The sequence below is a fragment of the Gymnoscopelus braueri genome, assembly GCF_963280865.1.
Source record: "Gymnoscopelus braueri genome assembly, chromosome: 14".
In the NCBI taxonomy this organism is placed as follows: Eukaryota; Metazoa; Chordata; class Actinopteri; order Myctophiformes; family Myctophidae; genus Gymnoscopelus; species Gymnoscopelus braueri.
This window is the reverse complement of record NC_137619.1, coordinates 24,074,256-24,093,787: the sequence shown is the minus strand read 5'-3', so window position 1 is coordinate 24,093,787 and position 19,532 is coordinate 24,074,256. Positions and strand designations below refer to the sequence as shown.

General features: G+C 40.5%; 1 protein-coding gene across 1 annotated transcript in view; it reads right to left on the bottom strand.

Moving 5' to 3' along the window:
- Nucleotides 1-395: 395 nt before the first annotated feature.
- The window catches only part of LOC308100568 (interferon-induced protein 44-like), a gene marked incomplete at its 5' end in the record, with an annotated part of 62,257 nt that continues 43,120 nt past the window's right edge, over nucleotides 396-19,532 (bottom strand). The window contains 6 exons of the mRNA XM_080449635.1: nucleotides 396-683; nucleotides 821-921; nucleotides 1,445-1,616; nucleotides 1,742-1,894; nucleotides 2,885-3,083; nucleotides 3,656-3,680. Of these exons, the coding sequence (XP_080305761.1) occupies nucleotides 522-683; nucleotides 821-921; nucleotides 1,445-1,616; nucleotides 1,742-1,894; nucleotides 2,885-3,083; nucleotides 3,656-3,680 (812 nt within the window). The 3' untranslated portion in view covers nucleotides 396-521. The remainder of the gene's footprint in view (nucleotides 684-820; nucleotides 922-1,444; nucleotides 1,617-1,741; nucleotides 1,895-2,884; nucleotides 3,084-3,655; nucleotides 3,681-19,532) is intronic.

Below are 19,532 nucleotides of genomic sequence, written 5' to 3'. Positions count from 1 at the left end.
TCAATCTGACATTATAATGCACCTTCTCACTTATTATTCAGATGGGAGCCGGTGTTACAAATAATGATCAAAGTCAAATTTGTTTTTAGAATATTGAAATATGATGTATATTTTATTTTAAAAGGGGTTAGTGTTGTATGATCAAAACAGGAATATTATTGTTATTGTGATTACTTAAATCATGATATAATAAAAACAAAATACTCCTTCATGGAAAAAGTAAAAAAACAGTTACCAGTCAGTAAAATTTTAAAACAAAACAAAAATATAGAAGTTATGCAGCATCATTTATTTTTTGGCATTGTCATTGTCCAAATCTGCACTGTCACTTACAAGTTATGATAGTATAGTATCAAAGAAGCACCCTGCTGATTTCTATCTAAGCCTGTGTGTGTATCAATCTCTTACCCTCTGACCTCATTGTCCTGACTAAATGAAACTGAAATGCTATAAAACAATAAGCTTTAAAGGCTTTCAGTCTGATGACAATGGATAAGTCTAAAGACTTCATCAACAGGATACTACAAATCCTCAATGAAGTCTTCTCCCAAGTTAATCATGTGTTGCAGTGCTTTCAGTATCAAAACATCAATGTCATTATCCGGTTCAACTTCTTCATGGTAGTTCTTCACAGGAAAGATGTCGGTCATTGGAATACCCACTTTGGCACTGAATTCCTCCATCTGTGTTGAGATTATTTAAAGGTCAGTAGAAGATTGTTAAAATAAAAAAACTGTTAACTACACAGCTACATTGTATTTGGCATTCAACAGAGATTCATAAGATAAACAATATTGTATAAAACTTCCAGTAGTCTCACCTTGTCCTTCACAATCTTCATCTTGTAGGCATTTTGTAAATCCTTCTTGATCATATCATGGACCGTATCAATTTTGGTGATAATGCAAATCTGTGGAATGCCTGTAAAAAAAATCAGAAACATACTCAGCCCAACCAGTGGTGGACAGTACTTAAGTACATTTACTTGAGTATTGTACTTAAGTATCTACTTTGTAATTTGTATTTTTGGATACTTGACTTTCACTCCACTACGTGTTCTTTTGTTGACTTTCTTGATCACTTTTGATGCCATTTTTTCACCTGTCAGCTTGTTATCAAGAATACAGCCTAAATGGGTAAGGTAACCTCTTCTTTACTTGCAATTACATTATTGTCAACTCTGACCTTGAAGTCAGTTGCCTTACTCAGGGAATGTTTGGAGTTTGGACCCAAAGAGAATGGATTCTGTTTTTACCAAGGTGTAATGACAGATTGTTATCAGAGAACAAAGTGTGGAGTTCAGAGCTGAGGGCTTCCTCAACTTGCATTTTGTCCTCGGCCGAGACCAATGACACTGAGACGTAATTATTCTTATTCAAATCTTAACCACACTGATAGTTTTTTTTTTTTAAGTTTTAGGAAGACTACAAAAATGTGCTATTACCCAAGTCTCTGGCTGCAAGTCTGATGTCCCGTATCTTGTCTGTGAATGCTTCGTCTAAAATGTTCACTTTGTCAGCAGGAACAACACAAACCAGAACATGAATTTGGTCCGCTTTAGTGGGGTGAAGGATGTAGTGAGGATCCTCCTCTGATATCACTGCTGCAGGATTGAACTGAATACAAATATGACATCATGATAGACAATTAATATCTCAATCATTTGTCATGAAATATGGTTTGTATTATTAATTAGCATTAATGATCAAATATCAGGGTGTGAGACATGCAGTCATTTTACCGTGTAGCCATCCTTTACATGACCTTTCATAGCCAATTTAATGTCTTCTTCCCTAATGCCATCCTCGTCCTCCTCAAGGCCCATGATGTCAATGAACACGAAGGGGAAGTTTTCTGCTTTTCCTTTTCTGGGTTTTATTTTATGGGTTTGATACTGTACAAAAAAACATGAACAGTGATTGATCATAATTAATGTTATAATATTGAAAATATAAATAGTACACGACTACACTCTAGTATCAATAACATACAGGCTTCAAGTTTTAGGCCCGGTGCCACGGGGTGGGGGGGTGCTCACCCAGACCATTAGAGACCATTAGTGACCCCTTGAGATGAATGTGAAAAATGTATTTCTTTTTTTCTCAAATCTTTCTGTCACACCACATTTTTATGTGGTGTGACAAACTGAAGATACACATAATTAATGCTTAACATGATATTTATAGACAATAATTTCCTTCATTTGAACTCTGGCATAACTGAAATTCCAGAGAGCAGAGACCGAGCATGGTATGTGGTCATGTGACTCATGACAGTTTGACTCCCCCTATTGAACTGTGAATGTATTACACCACAGTTATGTATTTAAAGCCACTGCTGTAATGCTCCCTGCTTATATTTGTTCCATGCTAGAACAGAACAACAGCACTTCAATCAGACCCACTCCAGTGATTAGTTTTAATGCTCAAGGTTCCTTAGCTCTGACAGAGTTATTAGGCAAGGCAGCTTTCTCTGTCAGTGGCCCAACTTCCTGGTATGAGCTTCAAAAGTCTTTAAAAATCTGTGCTTTTCCATCATTTTGTCAGTTCAGTCATTAATAACACTTTTAACCGTGATTGCACCTGTTTTAATTCAGTTATTTTGTTTGAATGAATTGTTTTAGATACTGTTTAAGTTAGTTTATTTTGTAATTGTACTCTGATTCACATTCCTTGTCAATCTGCAATGGATTTGGATTGTGTCTATTATTGTAACCTCGGCTACATTGAAAATGAGGGCTTGCCCCTCAACTGTACTCTGAGTTTAAATACATTTGATGATGATTTGGCTTAAGGTGCATGACACAGTACATTATACTAAGCAAAAGCATACTACTGATTATACTCTCACCAGTACATATATTGGATCAAAAGGTATTACTTACGCTTAAGGTGAAACTTGTACTACCAAGAGTATCCACAGCGGCACCATGGGTCATTCTCTCCCGCAAGCAGCTGGAGGCAGAGTTGACAAAACTGGACTTGCCAGCTCCTATTGGTCCATAGAGCATAATCCTGATGTGTTTGACGTCCTCATCTCCACGATCGCATGTCCTCACTCTTTTAAGCAGCACTTCTTTCTTACTAAAGAAATAAGATAACATAACATTTACATTTAATATAAATAAAATACTTACATTAAATGTCATATTTTAGCATATTTTAGCAGTTTGATATAGATTTCTACATTCCTAGTTGTCCCAGACAGTGGGTGGTACAGTGAGGTTACCATGATGTTATTGACACTATATTTGAGTAATTATACTATAATCATAACATTAAAGTGGATATTTCGTATTTTGTATATTTTTTGTTAAGGTACATCATAAGAAACTAGACTATGCCCGTTGGGTATCTAGAGATATGTGAACTACAGATGCCAACTATATGTTGTGCTTTTAACCAGACCACCAAAAAAGACAAAGCAATTAATTAATTAATTAATTAATTAATTTAATCATTCAATTATATAAGGAATTGGCGAAAAATGTAAAAACTAAGAAAGCGTTACATTTAATGTTATTGCTCCTTTAAAATGAACAGTGTTACAACACATTTATAAGTTATCATTTTTATATTGATGAATAAAGAGCACAGTTTTACCACTTTATTATTATTATTATTATTATTATTATTTAAGAAATAAGTTGTCTTACCTCCAGTCCACCGGTCTCCATTGAGCTGAGGGAAAATGTGAAGAGAACAATTCACAAAAATAGATTAAGTAACATCAAGCATTTGTCATTTTGAATTATAAATTATGTTATTTAATCATAATTGAACATTGTAACATTCTTACGAATCAGAGGTTCAGGTGGAGATGGAGTTGATGAACTGCTGTTTCCCCCCATAACTATAAAGTAAGATATGATTGATTATAATAGGTATGTTTCATACAATGTACAAAACACAGGCTTCAGGTTTCCGTGACACGTTGTTGAGCTTGTTAACAACTGATCATACTTTCAATTGGGGGTCCGGGGGAACCACTGACCTACATAATATAGTTTGTGTCCCTAAAATCTGTACAAAACAAAAAAGTTTATCTCCATCTTACTTCATTAAAAACACAACCAATCTAAATTCAATTCAATAAAACAAAATAGCCAGAGTAAACTGTCAAAAGTTATTGTTGAAATAAAGGAAAAACATGTAATATCATGTTCTATATCATACTGCGTATATTGCAAATGGAAGAAAAAAGAACACGTACCTACTTTGTCCAAGAATTAGAAGTGTAGGTTGATGCTGCAAATGGGAAATGGATTGAGAGCAACTGAAGGCTTTAATGCACTTTGACTGTTGCTGTTGTAACAAGTTATTTATGTGATTTCCACCTGTCTGTTGTGTGCCAAATGTGGGAGGAGCAGGGCCGTGCAGAGAGCACTGAGAGAGAGAGAGAGAGAGATTAAATTGTGAACTCTAGACCAGAGGTCTTCAACAGGGGGTCCGGGACCCTTAGGGGGTCCTCAGAGTTACTACAGGGGGTCCGCCAAATCTTTGTGTGATTTTTACATTAACCACTTCAACCAAGCATCCTTATTCTGAGGAGAACTTTAACCAAACATAGCAGATCTACAAGCACACAACGCCTCGCGCTGCAAGGTGTTGTGCGCTTGTAGATCTGCTATTTTCGGCAAAGTGGTTTGGTATAGGGGGGGAAAAGAGCAGACTAAGTACAGAGTGAGAGGTCAAGTTTACAAAGTATTGTTTAAGTGCATGGTTAAATGTCTGGAAATACACATTAACATGAATCCAACATGATAATGCTGTGAAACAAGTCTTTGAAGCTGCCTATGAAATCTATGAAAAAAATAATATTTTATACAATATATAATGGGGGTCCCTGCTTTATCTCGCTCTCAGCCAAGGGGTCCTTGGCCTGAAAACGTTGAAGACCCCTGCTCTAGACATTAATGTAGTGGAGACAACTTTCTACCATGCTCTTCTTATTTGGGAAAAACATCCAGAACATTCCTCACTCTGTAAGGGAAATGAAACTCACTTTTGAGCTGTGGCTAAAATATGGTTGTTTAGCATTGCCATGTCCATATTAGGCCTATTCCTGTGAGAGCAACACCTTCAAAGAGTGGCCACAACGCATAGTAGCTGAATAGACTGTTATCGCCAATCAGAGACTCATTGTCCAGAGACAGAGCCTATCTACAGCCATTGATCAACGGGACATCAGCGGGGTAGTTTCAGGGGGTTGACGGGGGGGTGGGGGGGGGGGGGGGGTTGAGCAACAGTGTCTTTAGAGCCATAATGATTTTTTCTCTTTTGATAACCATGTTGCACTCACAGGCCACATTGGACCGCTCCGTGGGCCACATTTTAACCACGTACCTTGAGTTTGACACCCCCGATAGAATGTCAGTTCAGAATTGTTATCCTCATGATCATGAATCATGAATAGTGATTGATGGGCTTACAAGTAGAAACAAATTCAGTGGCGGCCCGTCAATAGGGGGCGCTAGTGCGCCGCACCACCTCTCCTAAACCTAGATCTTCCATAAAAAAATATTACTTTAAAATATATTCTATACATATTTTAAATGATAAAACCATTAAGGTAAATATTAAATAGTTAATGACTAGTGAGTGAAAATAAATGCTGTGCGTAAAAATCTTTAAACATTGACTCGCAATGTTAGTTTGCGCATGCGTATAGTTTACTCTTCAATGCAAGTGAACAGGGCTTCTTTAGGTGCAGGTTTGCTACGCCTCTAGCGCATAGATATCTATACACATCGGGCCCGGCGCCACGGGGGTGCCAGAGGGGCCCTGGCACCCTCAGTTGCAAATTCTGCCCCCTCAGTTTATGCTTGACCAACCATGGGGGGGCACCAAACGGCGTGGAGAAAGTGAAAGAAGACCCGGAGATTAGCTGTTCCCAGACGGACGGACACACACACGGACAGACACACACACGGACGGACACACACACACGTGGACGGACGGACGGACGGACGGACAGACAGACAGACAGAGTGCAAAACATACTCTCTCGCCATGCCTTTTGGCCTGGCGGAGACAATTAAAAGGGAATAGAAATGTGTACACAGAGCTGTTACATTGCAACTGAGGGACATTTAATTTACAAAACCATAAGAATTGTGCATTTGCTGTCAGAAATAGTTAGACTATTGCCAGGGGCACGGTGGCACAGTCGGTAGTGCTGTCGCCTCACAGCTAGAAGGTCCTGGGTTCGATTCCCGCAGGGGACGATGTGGGCGCTGGGGGCGTGTTCTCTCCTCCGCGTCATCAGTGCCCATACCCTAGGTGGGGTTGGCGAAAGGGCCTTTCTGTGTGGAGTTTGCATTTTCTCCCCGTGTCTCCTAGGGTAGGTACCCTCACAAAAACATGCAGTAATCCTGGTCACTATACTGCCTCCCCCTGGTCAGCCGGGGCGCCTGATGGAGGGGAAAGGAACTGGTTGGAATAACGTGTTCCTTCCACGCGCTACGTCCAACCAGGGAAACTCTCCCCTGTCAGGTGACAAGAAGGTCAGTTGGCTCTCATGCATTGAAGGAGGCATGAGCTCGGCCCTGGCCTCCCTAGGTTGGCAGAGGGAAGGTAGTGCCCAGGATTACATTGACAATTGGCACTGGGTGTAAAAAAATAGGGTTACAAAATCGTGGGATAAAAAAATAAATAAAAAATAAAAAATAGTTAGACTATATCCCATAGAGTTAAAAATAATAGAGAGGGCACCGGATATCGCCTCCCATCCACTTGCATTGAGTTGCTCACCCAGCGCATGGGCCTAATTGAACCCTTCTTCCGGGTTGGAAACGTATTGGAAAATGTGATGGGCGCGGCCTATTTGGGGCTTCAGTGACGTCACTGGAGCCCCATGGGCTCGTTCACATACATTGGCCACACCTGCAATACCTCAAATGGCCAGCATGTTCAATTGGCTTCAATGAAACCACTGGGTTCTGGGGGCTTGCTATATCCACATAGGAAAGGTTAGCTTGGGATAAGCTTTTGCAAAGTTGTGCACAAATAGCAGCTGTTTTTCAAAGGTAATTGCTCTTTTTGTATGTACAGTGTTTATACAATTAATTTACACAATTTCCCCCCCAAAAGTAAAGGTAATTGCTCTGTTTGTATGTACAGTGTTTCTACAATTTACAATTTAGGCATTTAGCAGATGCTCTTAATCCAGAGCAATTTACAGTAAGCAAGGAGATCACAAGGTAATACATCAAATGCATAGAAATAGTAATCTAGGATCATAGGTAAACCAAGAACCTTTCATCAGTCTAAACAGTAGAATATCCAAGAAATCTATTTCTATGTACCGAGGTCACTCGATGCAGATAGTGCAGGAATACAGACAATGATTAGTAGTCTTTAAAGTGGTTGTGTTCAGTTTGATATCCTTCTCTATCAGAATAGCTCACAAATCTTGCTGCTGTGTTTGCACATTGTTGTACTTCGCCCAGCAGATATGGGAGTATTTTTTGTCATTAGTGTTTTCAAACTCTCCTTGGGTGATTGTAATCTGTGGGGGATGTATGTGTCTCTGATGTCTTGGTACAGTGAGCAGGCGGTTAGGAAGTGTAGCTCAGTGTCCAGTTAATTTCGTATCTAGTGGGTGCTGTCTTCTCTAGGGAGCCAGGTCTGCTTATGACGTACCCTTACCTACATGTATATATAACCAGAAAATGAACATTTTCATGGCTTTGTAAGTATATGGTAGTTGCGTAATTGGTAAAACCCCAAAACAGGGGAACAAGAATGAATGACATACTGTCATGGTGAACAGAGAGTTGGCAGTCGCTGGATGTTTGTGGGATGCGGGTTTGTGAGGGCAGGCCATATTATGGCATGTGGTGGATTGTTGGTCTGTGTGATGCATGTGATTTCTGCTATGTAGGTGATTGATGTGGTTGGCATTGGTAGTTATAACATACTTTGGGAATGTATTAAATGTGAGCAAATGATGGTATTATTTATATAAATATATGCAAATATGCCCAATGTAGTTTCACATACAAATTAAAATCTGTTGATCAACCTGTTACTGGCAAACGTAAAGTCAAGGGTGTTATTACGTTGTACCTCAACCAATGTCATTGTCACAAAATCTTGAGTAGAGATGGGATTTAGGATTCTGTTAAGGGAGGGATATGTTATATATTATATATATGTTATATATTATGCATATGTTATATCTTATATATACATGTATTATATCGTCGCTGTTTAGCAGGAACCAGCTAACTCCATTTTCAGCTTTTTTTCTTTAAAAAAAATAACGCTATTGAACACCCTTTACGTCTGTGTTAAAAAAAATGGAACCAATGAAAAGTATTAAAAGGCGCCTCTGACAAAACCTCCCAACTCCATTGGATCCTCAAACTGTCCGTCAAAACCACGCAACTCCCCCCCTCTCCTCTCCTGCTGCCGTTGCACAGCACAGCGCAGAGTGCACTGCGCAGTGAGCGAACACAGACAGAGGAGGAGCAGCACATAAACAAACTAAACGGCAGGGTTTTTCTCCCCGTAGTCTGTTAAAACTATAGTTACCTGTTTATCAAACTTAGCACTAACGCTAATGTTATGAAAACAAGTAATTCTATTTCTGAAATCTATGAAGTATTTAATGAGGAGAGCAATGTGACAAGAAATTAGTTCAGAGCATTTATCTCGCTAGTTCTACGCAAACTCCAACTCTGTGAACCCCTCTTTGCAGACGTTGTTGTAATATTTATATTATATTTGTATAAGTTTGTAGGCCTAGATAATAAGTGTCATGAAGCATCAGGGCATTAATTCACACGTTGTGATGCATTGTGAGCTTGGAGATCCATTGTTCGCTTTTAGGAATCTAGCCCCATTTGAAACCTCTCCCTCAGCGGCGATTGGAGCTATTGTCAGCTGTTCGGACTCCTAACTCCACTTGCACTGGATTTGTGTTCGGACAAAACTCCTAACTCCACTTGAGCTGGATTTGGGTAAAGTGGTGATAATATAATGACACATGCAAGTATCTGACAATATATAAAGTCACTATACCAACTTTGATGAGGCTGTACTGCTGTGTTTTAAAAATATAAGGTTTTCTTCATTTCCTGAAAAACGTATATTTTGCTGTTTCATTTCCTGAAAAATTAGCGTTTTCGACTGGTTGCTGCTGGACAGCAGAGATGTATTATGTTAATTAATGTAATAAAATGTTGTATTATAATTGTGTATATTATAATAATATGTATTATAATGTATATTATATATTATAATATAATAAATATTGTATTACTGATGTAATCTATTATATTATTATACATTTTTAAATATAATAATATATTATTATAATGTTATATATTGTATTATTGTATATAATATGATATAACATCAAGTACATCATATTTATATAATATAAATATAAAAATATTTATATATATGTATATACATTTATATATGTTTTTTACATATATAATAAATATACAAATGAGCCATAAATGAACCAGTCTTTTGAACGGCTCTGTGAAAGGAACGGATCGCCAAGATCCGGCTCCCTTAAAAGAGCCATACATCCCATCTGTATTGCGCTGGTGATGTACGTTTAATGTGAATACTGATTAAGTGTGACATTATCTATTGGTCAATAGACGTGTGAACTACTTCGAAACGTCCATATGCTGTGATTAGCATATACCACTTCAATAGCACAGGAAGGCATCACCTTGAAGCACCATTATTACCTGAAAAGCCGTTTGAACAGCTATTATAGTTTATGTATAGGCGATATATTTTGGCAGTGGTGGAAAAAGTACTCAAAGACGTTACTTAAGTTAAGTACCAATATTGCAATATAGAAATACTCTGTTACAAGTTTAAAATCCATACAACATTAACTTATTATTATTATTGTCTCCGCCAGGCCGAAAGGCATGGCGAGAGAGTATGTTTTGCACCCTGTCCGTCCGTGTGTCTGTCCATCCGTGTGTGTGTGTCCTTCTGTCTGTGATCAGCTGATCTCCGGCACCGTTGGCCCGGTCACTGCGAAACTGCACACACACTCCCTGGATGCCACACAATCCCTGAATTTTTCAGATTGGCCTGTTATAGCACCACCAGGAGGCCGATTTGTGCAAAACACATTTTTTGATACTACTCCTACAGATTTTGTCCAAACATCACACACATCGGTACACAGCATCTCTATAGTCATGTGATCAACACAGATCTGTCCGATTTCCAATATTCCATCGTGATTGCCTAAGATTTGCATCCAAAGTTGCAGGATTGGCTCGTTTAGAACAAAATGCCTCAAATCATGAACGCAGCATGCAATTTCAGTAACATTTTGCACGCATATTCCCACTAGGCCAAGGAAGAAATGCCACCCTTTTCACATTGGCCTGTTATAGTGCCACCAGCATGGTCTAATTTAGCAATACAAATTTTTGGAACAAAATGCCTCAAATCATGAATGAAGTGTCCGATTGCCATGAAAGGCCTAAGAAGAAATGCCACACTTTTCACATTGGCCTATTACAGCGCCACCAGGAGGCCACAATAACCTACCTGACCTGGCGGAGACCTGTGCTCCGAGGAGCACTTTTTCTAGTTATTATTAATAATGTAATATTATTACTTGTGGTGGTGGTGGTGGTGGTAGTAGAAAATAGCAGATCTACAAGCTATCAACAAATAACTCATGGCAAATATCAACAACGTTTTAGAAACAGGGACAAAGCCCAACCACCAGTCTTTACAAGTACATTCACCGAAAAACATGGGCAATGTCGCTTATAATTAGAGGACATGGCAACACTGAGCGTGACGACAGCTCTATATCAAATAAATCTGTCATTTACTCCTAAATGTATTCAAATACGCTGTATATTGGGCCCTAAATGTACTGTAATTGAGTGGGGGGGGGGGGGGGAGTATTATATGTATTTAGCCCCTCATTTGTAATGGAAATGTATGCTGTTTGGGACTGTTCGTTATTTAGTTACCAGGGGGGGTGGTCCAGATGTAATTTATTTCTTTTTATTTCCTTACCCCCCCCCCCCCCCCCCCCCCCCCCCGACCTCCAAATATTATAAAAAAAAATGCTGATCTTTTTTGACGTTTTATAGGCAAATTTAGCGCCCTATTTCACGTCGGGGTCCTTGAGGTTACAAAAACGAAAGAAAGATTAATCTGCAACACAGTTTTATACAATAGCCTATGTACTGGGGGTCTGGGGGTCCCTGCATGCTTGATCTCTCTCTCAGCTAGGGGGTCCTTGACCTGAAAAATGCTGAAGACCCTGGACCTGGACTGTATTATTATATATACATTCAATCCAGTATGCTATTTTTTAAATGTATTATGTTTTAAAAACATAGCAGACCTACAATCTCACAACGCGTCGCATCCACGACGCGTTGTCAGCTTGTAGGTCTACTATTTTAGGCGTGCGACATCCTCGTGCTGCGAAGTATAAAGTAAGCCCGTCTTCTCAGAGGCAAAGCTGCATCAACAGTGAAAAGTTGTGAAGCAGACTTTGTTTTAAACGCAAGCAGTACACCCAGAAACGTTATTGTGTGTGTGTGTGTGTGTGTGTGTGGGGGGGGGGTGGGGGGGTGGGGGGGGTTAATAAAGCGCAGAGGCCTTCTTTACGCTGCAAGAACAAACAGCTATGGCTCGTTATCACTCAGCCTGCTACAGTGACACAGCGGACACTCGGACTCGGAGGGTTTTTATAAATAAAAGCTAAGTGTTGCTTCTCTAACTCTTGCATTTTTAACCCGTAGGGCTGTAGTAGTGGGTGCTTCATAGTTAGTCAGAAGTCTGCACGTAGGTTCACTCGCTGCGCTGCCTGCAACGGAGATAGATGAATGTCAGACTGCAGTGGCTACCATATACCAGAAGAACGCTCGCCCCAAAACACAGTCGCCCCGGGGCTAATCCGACGGTATTCACCTGGTATCATCATCATCATCATCATCACTTTCGTGCATCACAGCTTGGGAATCATCATCGTTCTGGCACTGGCTGCTGCACTGACACATTTCAGTACAGGCTAAGTCCTTAGCTTTGCAGGAACATCTGCCAGAAGAACAGTCTGATTTGCACTTGCATTGAACCATCTCAAGGATGGCCTTTGGAGCTGGGAGGACCTCTGTGGTCGTTGGTTTCAGCATGCCACCCGAGTGTTTGAAGTACCCATTTTGCAGGGGATCCAGCTGTGGATCCTGCAGAGCAATGGCTGCTTGTGCCCATGCCCTTGTTTGGACATGGACTCTCAAAATGTGCTGTTTCAGAGCTCCAGGTGTTGGAGGGAGCTTGTCACTTTCTGCCCTGTGCTTGCAGAACAGATGCCATCGCAGTTCAGGGATTGTCTTGATGTTGATACCCTTGGGTGAGTAAGCTGCACATACAAAGGACTCCAGTGTTGACAGCATTCCTTCTGTCACTTCTGCTTCATCCAAAAGCATCTGCAGAGCTTTGATAATATCTCCATCCGTTTTGAGGTAGACCTGCAGCCAGGTTGCCTTGCTTATACGGGAGAACCTCCCTGTGTTGTCGGCCCCAGTGAATGCATGGAAGGCTGGCAAAGCCTTTGCTCTTTCTTTACCTAGAGCTCGCCACAATCTTCAATCTGCACAACACCAGAGGCCATAGAAATGGACGTGTTCATCAGCAGGAGGTCGTAGTTTGCTGTGACTAGCACTAAAACGTCCGTATCTGGGGAGAAAAATACCAACTGTGCATCAGGTGGGTTTCACTGTGAAGCCAGCACAGCCTGGTGGATCAGCAGTGTGTCTGCTTCTTCGTGGTTATTTTCTTCAAAGACCAGGTCTTTGTTGCTCCTAGTGTATCTAGAAGCAGACGTGATGATCAGCTTGGAGGATCCCCTGTTGTACTCTAGTGTATTGGTATCAAGATAGTCAGTCAGATCAGCCTTCGTCTTGTCATGGGAGAGGAACCTGCTCATCGGGATGTGTTTGATGGTAGGCAAGGCAACCTGGCTGCAGGTCTACCTCAAAACGGATGAAGATGTTATCAATGCTCTACAGATGCTTTTGGATGAAGCAGAAGTGATGGAAGGAATGCTGTCAACACTGGAGTCCTTACAGCTTACTCACCCAAGGGTATCAACATCAAGACAATCCCTGAACTGCGATGGCATCTGTTCTGCAAACACAGGGCAGAAAGTGACAAGCTCCCTCCAACACCTGGAGCTCTGAAGCAGCACATATTGAGAATCCATGTCCAAACAAGGGCATGGGCACAAGCAGCCATTAATATGCAGGATCCACAGCTGCATCCCCTGCAAAATGGGTTATTCAAACACTTGGATGGCATGCTGAAACCAACAACCACAGAGGTCCTCCCAGCCCAAAAGGCCATCCTTGAGATGGTTCAATGCAAGTGTAAATCTGACTGTTCTTCTGGCAGATGTTCCTGCAAAGCTAAGGACTTAGCCTGTACTGAAATGTGTCATTGCAGCAGCCAGTGTCAGAACGATGACGATTCCCAAGCTGTGACGCACGAAAGTGATGATGATGATGATGATGATGATTATGATGATGCATATGATGATGCATAGAGACTGTCTAAGATTACACATGTCATGATGTTTAAGATGGTTACACAAACATCCAAAGTTCACAGTTAAAAGAAATAAAAAGAACACTGAGTTAGTATCTGACTGACTGCCTGGGCTGTGCTGTTTTTACCCATATGATGGATTATGTCAATGGGATGATACAAAAAATTAAATGATAACTACAACCTGAAAATGTAGGTTTAGCCATTAAAAACAATGTTCCATCTTATTTAGAAGCCAAGATATTACAAGACATACATTTTACGGCGGCCATTTTGTCAATTCCAATATGGCCACAGACATCTGGGCAAATGCAAACATTGTATAGTTTTGCAAATCTTCAATATGAATTGATAAATGTTTTTTAATTACAAAGATATTGCAAGAAAACAACCACATCTGGTCATTTTGGACTTGGTCATGCATCTAAGGGTTAATATTGTAAAGTTTTGTAGCTTTATAATTACCACCATTGGATTCCTCGACACTGAAAATGTAGGTTTAGGAGTTAAAATCAATGTTCCAGCTTATTTAGAGGCCGAGATATTAAAAAACGTACATTTTAGGGTGGCCATTTTGTAATTGCCAATATGGCCGCCATATACACATCTGGGCAAATGCAAACATTGATTTTCTGATTCCTTAGACAATAACCTTTCCAAAAATGTATAGTTTTGCAAATCTTAAAAAAAAATCCGACAACATTGTAAATCTAAGCATAAGGAACCAGACTAACAGCTAGGAATAGCTTTGAGGGATAATTAACCACTTAAACCGTATGAACGATAGAGCACCGAAGTCCTGACGTCACTCGTTCATCCCCAGGTTTGCGGAAGTAATTTCTCTATGGAGAATAACATTGGGTCATCTTAGAATCGTCTCATATAAGAATTGTGGTCCAAAAATAAACACCGCGTGTCGGCGTTATTGTCAGGGAGGAGGTTCTGTATCGTTTATGATAGTCAGTCACTTATATTTGATACAGTCTGTTTCTGGCGAAAATGTAACTAATTCGGCGGAAGTAACATTAGCGTTTTCTCACCGTCAGTTGATGCTTCATATCCATAAGAGTCAACCCGCCGGGGTCATGTGTTTATTTTTGGAACACAGTTCTTATTTGACGCGATATTCAATACGTCTATGGGATTCAGAACGGGGGTGGAAAACTGCAAACCAGGTAGACAAACAAAGGATGTGTAAATGACGTCAGACTTCGGCGGTCTATACTGTAGTTGACTGCAGTCCCCCAGGGGTCAATACTAGGCCCCTTCCTGTTTTCGCATGGTATTGTGATTATATCACAGCTGAGACAAGTACAAGTAATTTCTGACTGCCTGCACAAACAAGGCAGTTGCTATGTTTACATTCAGATATGTTTGTTTGTAAAATAAAACAGAATAAAATACACAATAACATGTATAAAATATAAACTCCAGTGAGAAAAAACATTTAGATATAGAGAAATAAAAACATAAACATGTTTATGTTTATGTTTATAAAAAACAAACACATATGGAAATGCACACTTTTGATGAAAGTACATTTTAAGAAGTGATTTGAAATTGAACCTTGGGGCACTCCACATGTTATAGGGGAGGCAGGGGAAGCTTGGTCGCCAGTTGAACTTAATACAGAAAACTATGATTTGTCAAATAACTACTGCAAATCAGTCCCAGATATGCCAACACATAGCTGTAATCTGTTGATAAGGATATAATGATCAGTGGTATCAAATGCTGCATTCCAACAAAACAAGTATGGAACCATCACCAGTGTCAGTATTCATTAAAAGATTGTTTGTGACTCGAAAAAGTGCAGTCTCTGTTCTGTGGTGCTGTAGAAATCTTTCAAACATATTGTATTATATTTTATTGTATTTCACCATTGCCAGAAGTTGTAATGAGACTGTCCCTTTTTGGCAGCCCATTTAGTTTGCTTAACGGTGCTCTATTAATTACTTTTTTTATTATAGTCATTTTATTGTGGATTTCCTGGAGCCTAGTTTTTTTTATTAGCCACGGATAGAACTGTACAAAGACATTAGACTTATGTTGCTATACCACACCTATACTGTATTGTTTTCTAGTTTGTTTTCCCAGAAGTGTTCATTTGCACACAAAAAAAGGAAACAAAATCACATTTTTATAACGATAATAATAATAAAAATACATTCAGTCTTTCAGCGTGCACATGGTGTACTTTATGGCAGAGCGAATGGGTGCATAGCATCCTGATATCATTAAGGTTTCAACTCTAAAGGGCTGTTGTCTGCCAGTTTATAATCTCTCAAGAACAGATTCAGAGCTGCGCTACTGAATCTGTCGGGAGCCCTGTTCAGATCAGGAAGCAGGCCGCGCTTTACCCAATCAAATGTAGTGGGCGGGATTTACATCTGTGCGTTCGCTTCCCACTGGAAACAAACCCAAACTCATTTAACGATAGCGTCCTCTGAGCCGAAAAAACAACGGAAAGTTAGTATCATTTTAACTTGTTCTTCCATCATAGAAACAAGTGGGCTTATAACCAAAACGATCCATGTTCCGTGGGAGAAATGGTGTTAGTGTTCCATGGAGAAATATTGTTAGTGGGAATGAAAACATAGGTGCACCACCGGAAGTGGAGGGCTGAGGGCAGAGACCAAACGTCGGTTTCCATTCATCGTCGGTCTATTTAATCACTCCCCCCAGAGTCAAATGCAAAAGTGAAAAACGCTGGGGGCGCTGTTTTTCCTTTTTATTTGACCTGGGATCCCAGATAGGCCAGTTTATTATCATGGTTCTTCTTCTTCCCTCAGCCTTATGCAAATAATAGATGGTAAATGCTATAGACATGAAGCTTTCACGAATAGTTTTGAGGAATGCAGATTTTTCCAATCAGCAATATTAAAAAAAATAAAATTTCAACATTTGAAAGGCCATATCTCCACCGTAACTGCAATCAAAACTAAACTTGCTATGCATATTCAGGCATTATGCTGTAACACCTTATACACACATTATAACAACTCCTCCTACAGTACACTGTTTGTCCGATTTCATCCAAACTTATTCTGAAGCAAAAAAACATACCTCATAATTGGATCGTGCAAATGTCATAAAAATGTCAAAATGACTTCCAGTGGGCATGGCCTGTGTCGTTTTAACTTATAACTCAGCTTGTGATTAGAACCTCGCTACATACTTGTTGGGCTGACCAAGCCCCCTATTTAAAAGATTCTTACCAAGCTGTGTACCAACTTCTACCAAGTGATCGATGTATGACCAAAAGGTGATGATATTAACCACATTTTAAATTTTTATACATAAGCTAATGAAAACAGTAGAAACTCTCATTTCAATATTCTAAATACTCAGAAATGTATGATTAATTAACTGTTTGCCATTTCATGATGAGACCTTTCATTTATAATTTATTAAATTGATTCATTAACTATTTAATATTGACAATATTGATGATGCAACCTGATTTTTGAGGAGACAGGTACTTCCACCTAGATAATTATCTGGACTTGAATGACAATATTGACAATACTGATGATGCAACTTGATTTTTGAGGAGGTAGGTACTTCCACCTTGAGAATTATCTGGACTTGAATGACATTAAAATGTATCCATTAGCAAAACAAGTCTCATAAAGTCTGCATTTTGGGAGAAATGCTGAGCACAGAGAACTGTAGAGGCTTGTTTGTTTGTTTAGTCAGAAACAACCTGCCACCTTCCACCCACTGGGTTCACATACAGTACACATTTCACTGCTGCGGCAGTAGGAATGCAAAAAACATGCAAATGCAAACACACATGCACACGTGTGTGTGTGTGTGTGTGTGTGTGTGTGTGTGTGTGTGTGTGTGTGTGTGTGTGTGTGTGTGTGTGTGTGTGTGTGTGTGTGTGTGTGTGTGTGTGTGTGTGTGTGTGTGTGTGTGTGTGTGCACGCACGCACGCACGCACGCACGCACGCACGCACGCACGCACGCACGCACGCACGCACACACACTCAGAATGAACAGATGGAAGGAGGGAGAGAGACTTTAGAGCTATTCGTGGAGGGCAGATTATTACCCTTCCTACTTCCTGGTTTGTATTCTTCGTCAATATGAGTCTGACACAATGTCAGAACATTCACCAAAACAGACATGATTCACATAGTGATTTTTTTCAATTGCACAGTTTCAACCCAGATTTAGTCTGATATTTTTAACCTCATCCACACTCCCAACTTCTAGCCCAGTTATAGAAGTGGACCTGGCACAGAGCAGGACACAGCTTTAATGGGGAATAAGCCAATGACACGCACACAGAGCTAGTTTGCAGTGTTTCAGAACTGTGAAATGACACATGCAATGTTCAGGGTTCAATTCCTGCCTCAGGAACTGTGTTCCATGTCAAATCATCAGAAAATTAGACTGGGGAAATGCAACAGGACAGGATGTGTAGGAGCTTTCTCAAAGAGCCCTCTACATTGGACTCGAGGCTTGAACTGAGTAGAAGGAATATGATTTGCGTGAATTGATGGGAGACGGGGTGGGGATACATAATTAGACATGGCAAACTAGAGGTGTGCATATTAATTTGTGTGTCTTTGTGGGACATGAAACTTGGTGACCAAAACACCTGGAGTGAGGTGCAGTAGCCATAGTATTTTGCTAGTGACATCAAAGACGCACTAAACACAATACAATTAAAGAATCGTACCATCTACTCCTGCCTCACCACTGATTGCGAACCACGCATCTCTTTTGTGTTTGAATTCATATTCTGGCAGAGCAGAATTGTAACATGGCATAGCAACAATGATATCTTCCTCCTTCAGCCCATCCACCACTGCAATAGCTTTACACTTGAGATGAAGGAGGGGAATGCTATTTCCTATTTAGCTTTGGGACAGGAGTTATCTTTTTGAGTTGAGTTCCAGTACTGCGGCTGGGTCTGGGAGGCCTGTCAGAACCAGAGAATCTCTCCACCTTTAGTCAGAAACTCGAGCGTGGGCTGCAAAACTGCACCAGAAGCAATCCCAGAACAGAAGTAGGACACCGGGGAAATGAACACAATCTGCAGACCCGCCAAACAGAAGAAAAAGAAAAAGAAACACAGGACAACGATGCGAAGGATACGTTTAGTCCATCAAGTGACAACAGCAGAACAAACAAGGACTGCTGTGGTGGGTAAACCATTTCAGTCAGTGCACTGACCACCTACCTATACACAGTAAAATCCAGAGTGTTCATGTAACTCTGAAAATGTACGAATTGACAAATAAACATTAGATTTGGCTGTGTTGCAGCCTTTACAGAAAAATGTTCACCGCTATAGGGACCAGGTATTTGCCCTGAACGTACTGTAGCGGTGTATGTTTGTGCAGTATGTACCTATGCGTTGAGTGTGTTTGTGGATGTGCGTGATGTCTGTAGTTGTGCGACTGTGTTTTGCTGATGTGCAATGTATGTGTGTGTGTGTGCGTACGTGCATGCATGCATTCCTGCATGCTTGCATGTGTGCAGGGGTGCATTCGTGCATATGATGTGCAAATGAGCGTGTGCGCGCATGTGCGTGTGTGTGTGTGCGCTCACGCACGCACGCGTGTTGGTCTGGTATATCCTGGATGCAGGCCTAGAACTATCAGATCATTTGGCTTAATGCTGTGATACCATATGTTTCTCACAGGCATTATGAGCCTCTTTGCGTGTGTGTGCGTGTGCTGTGCATGTGTTTGTGTGCGTGTGCGCGTGTGTGTGTGCTTAGCTTGGCAGTCACAGTTACTGAAAGTGACTTAGTTCCCTGCATGATATGATGTCATCAGGCACTGGAGGACAGCCGCAAACACACTGACCTAAAATAACTTTCTCACACACAGTCATACAGTATATCACGCTCGCACGCACGCCTGCCCACACCAACGCACGCGCACGCACACAAACGCACACACACACGCACGCACGCACGCACACACACACACACACACACACACACACACACAC